At 36.1% G+C, this 9700-nt stretch overlaps 1 protein-coding gene and 1 long non-coding RNA gene across 2 annotated transcripts; both read left to right on the plus strand.

The window, feature by feature from the left end:
* Positions 1-485: 485 nt before the first annotated feature.
* LOC113070382 (wings apart-like protein homolog) lies at positions 486-1052 on the plus strand. The gene is made up of 2 exons (XM_026243663.1): positions 486-744; positions 846-1052. Exons 1-2 carry the CDS (start codon positions 586-588, stop codon positions 1044-1046), a joined length of 360 nt encoding a protein of 119 aa, XP_026099448.1. The 5' UTR covers positions 486-585; the 3' UTR covers positions 1047-1052.
* Positions 1053-1368: 316 nt separating this feature from the next.
* LOC113070383 (uncharacterized) lies at positions 1369-4864 on the plus strand. Its single transcript, XR_003279916.1, has 3 exons — positions 1369-1387; positions 3371-3466; positions 3828-4864. It is a non-coding gene; the product is annotated as an uncharacterized LOC113070383 (long non-coding RNA).
* Positions 4865-9700: the final 4836 nt, after the last annotated feature.

The raw sequence follows: 9700 nt of genomic DNA on the forward strand, positions 1-9700 counted from the left end.
TCATTTCCCTTAGAAAACAGATGCTGTGTTAATTGAGTTAATCGTTTTAATGTTAAACGGCAAATATTATTCATAGAAATTAACATGTTATTTCCCCAGCCCTTTTATAAGTAGGAAGATGTGATTAAATTAAAACAGTGGGATGTAGTCTTTAGTTATTTCTCAATTAAACAAACATTGCATCAAGTACTAAAAGAACTATTCAAGTTAACAGGTTTATAATATAAAATTTGCATTGATTTAAAGTCGAATAAAAGGAAAACAAATGTCAAACAAATGAAATGAAAACACAAATCCAAATAAATGAAACCGTGCTTGAAGTTTGTCAGGTTTGCAGATGTCTAATAGCGAGTAAATAAAGACACTTCATTTAGCTTTTTAGAGTTTGTACTCTCTACTTCTGGCTTGTTCTATTCTTTTCTTTAGTTTCTAGACTTGGTTTTGAAGTGCCGGTGTTTTTGGACTCAGAACGTGTGCCGTGACTTGTGTTTGTGAGCGTGACTGGGTTTTATCTGTGCACAGGGTCTGGGTCTGCTGATAAATCTGGCGGAGTACAGTGCCAGAAACAGACACTGTCTTGTGGAGATGGAGGTGGACTTAAGCTACTTGATGGAGATGGAGGTAGATGTGAAGACCGAAGGAGTGGAGGAGAGTAAGATGGATAAACAAAAAGAGGATAAAAGAGAGGGCGAGAAGGGACCCATGACAGCAAAGTCGTCAAACGCGCTGGCCGCTCTGGTTCAGGTGACTGTAGTCAAGATGGTTTCAAATGGCCCTTCAAGTGTTTATCCTTGAATCTGATTGAAATTGGCCAACTAAACCAAGTGTTTTGTTCGTCTGTGTAGCTCTTTCTTGAACGGGAGCGAGCAGCAGTGCTAGCTGAGGCACAGACCGATGACCTCATAAGTGAGGCGCCCAAATCTCAGGCAGACCAGAGTGGAGAGTGGAAGGAAACATCTGGAGAGATCCAGTGGGTCGCCTCAGAAACCAACGAAACCAACGAAACAAATGACAAGAAGAAGAGGAGGAAGAGGAGCTCGACCTGAATAAAGGTGCAAATTATTCACTGATATGGCTCAAATAAACACTTGTTTGGATTCGACTTGAGATGGTTTTGGCTTAAAAATATTTCCTGATGTGTAATTTGCATCAGGTTTACATTTTTTTTTTTAATGCAAAAAAAGTTATTATTATTATTTTTTCTTTCATATTTTTATACCCATGTTGTGTGTTATAATTCACTTAATTTATGTTTGGGGCAAGCATTTCTTATGAACATCTTGTCTTTGTTTTTTAGCCCTGCAGCATGCTGGGAAACACATGGAGGACAGCATTGTGGCTTCATATTCCGCTCTTTTGCTTGGGTGTTTTATGTCAGGAGAGTCCGGTGAGCATCACTTCTGTCCTTTAGTTGCCCCAGAGAGCAGCTAGTTGAGTAATTGGTTAGTTTTGAACCACAGCAACTATTTATTTTGTATAATTTGTGACTTTAGAGCCCTTTGAAGTTACGTCAATGCACATACAAATATACAAGTATTTGCTAGATGTAACTTAGGCTGTGTGGATGGGTCTCTGTGAGTTTTTGCACACTGCAATTGCGATTTGCTATTTTTCCGCATTTTCTCTGCAAACTGCTCAAGCTCAGTCAGGTTGCATGATCCTGAGTGGAGCCTTTTTTCAGGTCTACTCACAAATTCTCAGTCAAAGTCTGGACTCTGGCATGGCTGCTTCAGGGTATTAATGTTGTTTTTAAGCCATTCCTCTAGCTTTGGCTTTATGCCTGGGTTTATTTTCTTGCTGGGAAGTAAATCTTGCAAGTTCTCCTTCAGAATTTCCCTCTTTTGGTGCATTCATTGCTCCCTCATATGTCTTCTTGTGTCTGACGCAGAGAAGCATCTCTTTGGCATGATTCTGTCACCACCATGAACCGCAGTGAGGATGGTGTGTTTCTGATGCTGCTCAGTGTGTAGCTTGCACACATTATGTTAAATCTGTTGGCCAAAAACTTGATTTTGATTTCATCAGACTGCAGAACCTTCTCCAGCTGGATTCAGAGGCGCCCACAGGCTTTCTGGAAAACTCTAGCTGAGATGTCTTATGACATTTTTAACAGTTTCTTTCTCTGTACCTCTTTCCCATGAAGCTGTGAGTGCTGAAGCACCTGGGTAACAGTTTTGCACGGTCCCTCACATCTTTTCTACTGAAGCTTGTAGCTCCCTCAGGGTCGTCATGAGTAGATTTACCGCTGTGCCAATACTTTTTCTATTTCTTACCTGATCTATCAGTACTCCCAGGGTTATTCAATGATTTGGAAATTTTCTTGTATCCATCCCCTGCCTTTTGCTTTTCAATTACCTTTTCACGGAGTGGCTTGGAGTGCTCTTTTTATCTTCATGGGCTATGTTCTGCCACAATAATGGAGAAGAAGGTTCACCTGAAGTTGAACCTTTCAGAGAGAGGTGTTTTTATACTATCAGCTGAAACCCTGAGAATACACACACGATCATACCACTGATATTGTAGGTTTATCATTAAAGGTCATAGATGCATTTTATTTTATTGTTTTAAAATTAGATTTTGTCACTTGGTTCTAAAAGATTTATTTTGAATTTTGACTTTTGTTTTCTGATGCTCCATAACAACAACTGCAAAAAAAATAATTCTGTTGTTAAACTAAATGTCCAAGGATGTATTAAGGATCACCAAAGTGTAAGAAAAAAAAAGAAAATCACGCTAATCTTTGGGTTCATTCATTCGTGTGTATTGAAAATAAATGAATGCTTTTATTCAGCAAAGATACTCAAATGATTAAAAGTGACAGTGAAGACATAAAATAAAATTATTTTTAACTTTCTGCTTATCAAATAAATCTGAAAAAAAATCCTGAAAAATAAAATAATAAAATTGCTGTTTCCATAAAACTATTAAGCAGAACAACTGTTTTTCAACATGGATAAAATAAATGTTTCTTGAGCACCAAAGCAGGATATTAATAATTATTTCTGAAGGATTGTGTGACTGGATAAATACTGGAGTAATGGCTGCTAAAGATTCGGCTTTTTGCCATCACCGGATTAAACTACATTTAGTTTTTTAAATTGTAATAATATTTCACATAATCACAGTTTTACGGTAATTTTCATCAAATATATGCAGCGTTGGTAAGAATAAGAGACTTCTTTCAAAAATATATATTAAAACAAAAATCCTACTGCCCCTCAGCTTTTGGATGTATAATAATTGATGAATTCTCCAAAGAATTAATAAAAAATTTAACTTGTTTATTACTATTTTATTAATATATTGAAATAAATGTAATAATTTAAATTGAAATGTCAATATAAATATATCCTTTCTCTCTCTTTCTCAGATGAATGTGAAAACCGTACGGGAAAACCTTCCTAAGGGAGATTTCTCTATTATGGCTGAAATGCTTAAGAAATTTCTTAATTTCATGAACCTGACGGTAAGTACAATTAATGATATCCAACACTTTGCAACTTGGCAGGTGTCACATTATTTTACTAACCAATGGAAATGACAGCAAAAATTTTGAAGTTGTAGAATAGAATTAACTGTAATGCAAATTGTGTAATGCATATTAATTATTAATTAATATTAAAGGCGTCTAAATGGTTTCCGTGGTCCAATCAGAGTAGATCTTGGCTGTATTTGCACCTGTCTTTTAATGTGTTATCAAATTGTTTTCTCGTCACCATGCACACAGTGTAATGCCACTGATGTTGTAAAATGTGTGGCTGTGCTTTCGTGTCTGGCCAATGACATTTAAATCAGTTTTTAACTCCTCTCTTCTTTCCTGTCGTCAGTGTTCTGTTGGAACTACAGGACAGAAATCTATCTCACGGGTGATTGATTTTTTGGAGCACTGTTAGCAGAGGTGTCACAGTTCCCCCTCTTCCGTGGGATAAATCTGGACCTGGCAACGTGCCTTAGGCCCTTCAGGACAAGAGGCAGCCGATCCGGTGGCAAAGGTGGTTAAACGTCGCTACGGTCACGTCACCAAAGTGGCTCGCTGCAGAGACTTTCATGTTTTTTAGTTTTTTCCTCTCACTTTCTTTTCGCTTGTTTTAAAATTGTGTTTTAAAATGCTGTCTCTTTCTCTCATGCTCACACACGTACACACACACTCAGTTGTGTGTTTGCATACTATTTGGTTATTGAAGCACTGATCCTCATGTAAAACAAAAACTAAGCTGTTTTTAAAACAAAAGAATGATTTTAAGCTAGTTGTCCTTGTTAGCAGTATAAAGATTTAGCCTAAACCTAGTAACTTATTGATATTTCAAACACTGAGGGCTGAGGCTTTGTTCAGACTCGAGATGCAAATCCGCTTTGCTTTTCTGACTGTTTACACACGATGTTTGTTCAAACAGTGCAGTCGGTATCTGTAATATTTACATTAGTAAAGATGATCCCGAGAGACTTTCTTACACAGTTGTAGAAACTGGAAACTTCACCACTGCTCAAGACACAAGCATTAAGAGGCATTTTTCGCATTTATGCAGTGTTTTTAAAAGAAGTCTCTTATGCTCACCAAGGCTGCTTTTATTTTACAGTGAAAACAGTAATATTATGAAATATTGTTACAATTTAAAATAAGTGTTTTCTATTTTAAGACATTTTAAAAATGAGTCTATTCCTGTGATGGTAAAACTGAATTTTCAGCAGTCATTACTTTAGTGAGTGTTTTTAACTGAATGCATCCTTACTGAATAAAAGTCTTCTTTTGTTTGAAAAAAGAACTGTTACTGGTCCCAAACATTTGAACAGCGGAACACATGCTGTGTGCCAAATGACAAAACCTTTTGATTAGATCCGAGTAGATGAGTCAAAAAAAAAAAAATTATATTTTGCTGCCAGTCTGAAGAAAGCCTGAGATGCCTAACGAACCAAAGACCTTGCAACTATGAAAACAAACAAGCATTCGTCAAATTAAGGTGAATATTCCTTGTGGTTTTTAAGAACAGTGGAATCCTGTAGTCCTACTTAAAGAGTGATTTATAATTATGAGATGATTTATGATCAATCATAGTTTCTTTCACATATACTGAAACCAAGCTATTATGTTTGATTTCTTTAAATTTACACACTAAGCTAAAAAAAGTTTTGATGATTTTCTCTGTATACCTAGGGAAGAATTGTAGGGGTTTCTGGCTTAGTTTCATTGCTTCTTTGATCTTCATTTGTTCTTTGATAGTTTAAATTTTTCTTTGTTTGAAGATTCACCATATTGATAAAAAAAAAAAAAAGATTTATTTTCATTTTCAATGTTTCATTTTTAAATGTTTAGTTTTGTAGACTGTGCTGTGCTGAGCTCCATTTTAATGTAAAAAAAAGACAGCGCTTGAAAATAGTTTTAAAATGTTTTAGTGGGTTCATGAGTGACTCCCATCAAAATGCTCTTCCTCTGTTAATTTAATATTACTCTAAATATAATGTAACAATTGAAATTTGTTTTATAATTTTATGAATAGTTTTTTTTTAATCTTTCAACGTGATTTAGGAAAATGCATTTTCTTAATTGTTTAAAACATTTTCATCCCGTGTATGTCTGCAGAACAGCTGGAAGCTGCTGAAAGTTCTTAAAAAAACACGAAGCAAAAGTGTCCTCTATTCCTTTCAGATCTTTGCTGAAGCAGAGCCATATGGAGTAAAGCTTGTTCTGTTTTGTAAAACTGAAGCAAGTTTTGCGCTAAGTTAATTTACAGATCTGAATTGTGATTGTACATTTTTCTGTACATATTTGATGTTAGACTGCTACAATACTTTAACCAAATGTTCTTTATTTTATACCCCCCCCATTACATTATTTTAGATAAAGTTAAAGTACAATTACAAGAAATATATAAATATTATATATATGTATTAAAGGAAACAATTTGTACCATTTTCCAGGATGTTGTCTTTGGTTACGATGTAAATAATCTGACCTTGAATAAATAAATACTTGCTAATTTCGTTTTATAACGTCCTCTGTGTGATTCTAACAACCTACGTGCTTGAAAGTTGTTAGTTGTTACATTTTAAATCAAAATGTAACTTTGTCAATATTTGTTGTCTTTCAGTAGTAAAGATTTGTCCAATCAAATGCTCTCTAGAATATGAATACCACCTGCAACCTTCAAGACCTATGTAATAATATTTTATTTTAGTTATAGAAACAAATTTGTGTTTGTGTGTGTGTGTGTGTGTGTCTCTCCCTCTCTCTCTTTAAAGGGATTTTTTTTTTTTGTTATTTCCTGCATGCCAACATTTCTTTTTTCTTAAAAAAATAATTTAGAAAGTACCATGCTGGGACTGTATCCATGGCAACAGCGAAAACTCACCAAAAATAAAATTCATTCACAATTGAAAAGCTAAACCTACACACTACACTTCCCATGATTTTACCCAAAAGGTTGAGAAGCGATCTCACCTGACAGAAGGTCATATCTTGTGATATCTGCAAGAATTTTGTGCTGAATGTGCCCAAGGTCTATGTATAATATGTGCCCTAAGCCTCTATATATATATATATCGTGACAGCTCGACTTGACGCCAGTATTTTATTGACACCTTTTTTAAAAATGTTTGAATATTTTTGTCCTAAGCACATCTGTGTAAAACAGATTTTCTCTGCTTCTGTCACGAAGCATGTTTGCCAAACAACAGTCTGTTTCACCTTGTGACATTCTCAGTTTTCTGTCATTTTATGTTTCGACAGTATCCACAGCTGGTTTCCAGAAGAGGGCACTACGGCTCAGGTTCCTGTCCTTCCAGATTATTATTCTTTTTTTTTACTTTGCTAAACTGCTGATGGCTGATATACTCCCCACCATAACTTTTTCAATCACGCTATCCTGCTGACTACAATAGCATCTGTGATTTATGCTATTCCACCTCTTCAGATGGGTTTTACGTGGAACAAACCCCATAAAAGTAGTTTGCTTAAGGAGTTAGATCCCCCCAAATCCAGACATTTGTTGGTGCTAAAAATCAAGAGCTGTCTCCAGCAGACAGTACTGAGGAGTTCAGGGCTCCTGAACCTGATGTACATCTTCTGAAAGCATTTAATTCTGACAGAACTCTCCCCATGCGCTCAAGAATCTCTTCTTTTCTTTCTACATCACTGTGCAGAACAGAGAGGTCGAGGTTACAGCGTGACACTCAGCAGCAGGACCACTGTGGATCAGATATTGTGCTGCAAGGCCAGAGGCTTGTTCTGCCCTGGTTCTCACTGGAGGGTCACTTACTCTGGGGTTCAACAGGATAAATTCTCCCAGGCGCTGTTTGTTCTCTCCGTGAATTTCAACAGGTTTGCAGGGAGTAGCTCCTGCAATTTTTGTGTCATAACGATGACTCGTGTGGATTGTCAGAGCTCTGTCAGGCACATATTCTTTTGAAATCATATTATGTAGGTAAAATGGGGCCAGATAAGGCACAGTTCTGAGATCCAATATCCAGTCGCTGTTGACTGTTCCAGTAGGCCTACTTGACATTCAACAAAAAGTTGCTCATTAATGCCATTTACTTAAGGAAGGGTTTACACTAGTCAGCCGATCAATATCGCAAAACCAATTAGACCGGGTGATCAGCACATCAACGTTGTAGTATCTTAAATTTAAGGCAAAGAACAATAGTACCCTACTTCATGACATACACAAAGTTGGAATTTTAATATTTAAGTTCTCTAAAGTCATTTCACTACAATGTTGAGCTAATTACTCTGCAGCCATATACATGAGACATTAAAGGAATAATTCAGCCAAAAATGAAAATGTACTTAACCGTCAATCCATCCAAGATGTAGATGCGTCTGTTCTTCATCACAATAATCCAGAAAGTATAGGCCTAATCCACAGGACTCCAGATTATCATGAAGTTGTGTTTAATAAATAAATCCAAAATCCATCATAAAGCTTCCCCCAGTGAATAAGTCCATTTTCTGTTGTCCTCTTACATCAAAATCATATATGTTTAGAACTTTTTTGGATTGTTTTAATAGTTTTATAGTAAGAGAATCCTTAACAACCATTATAGCACAAATGTAAATAAAAATAAAATAAACAATGTGTTTAAATCTCATAATATGCATAAGTATTTTAACTGTGACCTAAGCATCCCTTAAATGTCTTTGTTTTTCTCATGTGATTCAACAATAGCGATGACTAAATAAGTGGCCCTGCTGCTATAATATCCTGCATCAACAGATGTAATACTGTTTAATGAAATCACTGTTTTGTGTGTTTGTATTTGAGATTTACTTTCTGAAAGTAACATATCTTAAAGCCTCACTGGGCTGGGATTTGATCTGATGTAACATTTATGAATTCCAAAATCCTTAAAAGAGATGAATATGGACAAAAATGTTGCCAGAGCGATGAGACATCAAAAAAAAACCCATTAAAAACATGATATAAACCTAATTTCTAGTTGTGTCCTCTTTCGGAAGGACAAACAAAATCGTTTTGCTTTCTCAACGAAACAGCATCACACACCACAGCCTTGAGTGAGCAGAGGCCGGCAGCCTTGAGAATGGCCCGGCTGGCGGATTCTACGAATGAGTGTCCATTGGGATTACGGCACCCACATGTGACGACCTTTGGCTGGACTCCGCTTCGTCCACTGTGAAAGCTGATCCGGTGATCCACAGTGCAAAGTGCAGTGGTTTTGCATTATTAGTGGTCATTATTGGTTTCAAACTCTAACCCCACTCTAAATTCAAGTTAAGTTGTGTTTCACTAGTGGCTGTCTGATGCCTGTTGAATAAGTGGAAATGAAATGAAACCGTGCAGCAAATTGAAACCTTTAAGGGCTGATTAACACTGATCCATGGGCAGATATTATATTTTTATGTAATAATTAGAGTTTACATTGAAATGAGGAAAGCAGGTCTTGCATCAGCGACGGGAGTAGAATCATATTAATTGCCCAGTCTTTCTGTGCGTGTCTAATGAAGACTACAGAGCCTCCCCAAGGACAGCAGAGGGAATGAAACATGAGTGCAGCTCCTTAACAGGTGAAGCTTGCGTATTTATGCGTGTGTGTGTTTGTGTGAGAGATGGAGCTGTCTGCTGTTTGTCCTGCAGGAGGGAATAAATCAGAGCAGCCTGGCAATGAAACTTTAATGAAGAAACAGAAACAGACTCACTCAGTCCAGCCTTATCATAGCTATATTTCTTTCAGCCTAATTTAATCACCTCTTCCAACCATCCTTGTTTTTTTTCTATCTTCCTACGGACATGAGTAAAAGGTGTAAAAATTACTTCAGTAGTACAAAAATATATATGTTGTTTTTCAGTATGTTATGTAACAGAAGTAATTTCTTGTTCCAGGCCAATCATTAAAGTGCTCTTTGGAACCTTTTGTTTTTAGTTAATCACGTAAAAGGACCAAAAAGTATGGTCTCAACCCCATTTTTTTGTACCACATAAATATCATGCATCCAACCACACTTTTGTTAATTTTGGGCATGGGTTGCTAAAGGAATAATATATTTTGGTCTGTATTTTTATTAATAGTTGATGAATGGGGTTTTTATTGTTTGTGAGAGTTCTTTTTTTATTGATTTAACTAGGGAATTATACTTATTGATAGTCAACATTTAATCCTGAATGTTTTTTATTTAGAACTTTATTGGTTTAATGTTTTATTAAAGGATTCATGCAATATTGATGCATATGTTTTGGTTCAACCTTCT

Source organism: Carassius auratus, unplaced genomic scaffold (assembly GCF_003368295.1).
Source record: "Carassius auratus strain Wakin unplaced genomic scaffold, ASM336829v1 scaf_tig00003815, whole genome shotgun sequence".
Lineage (NCBI taxonomy): Eukaryota > Metazoa > Chordata > Actinopteri > Cypriniformes > Cyprinidae > Carassius > Carassius auratus.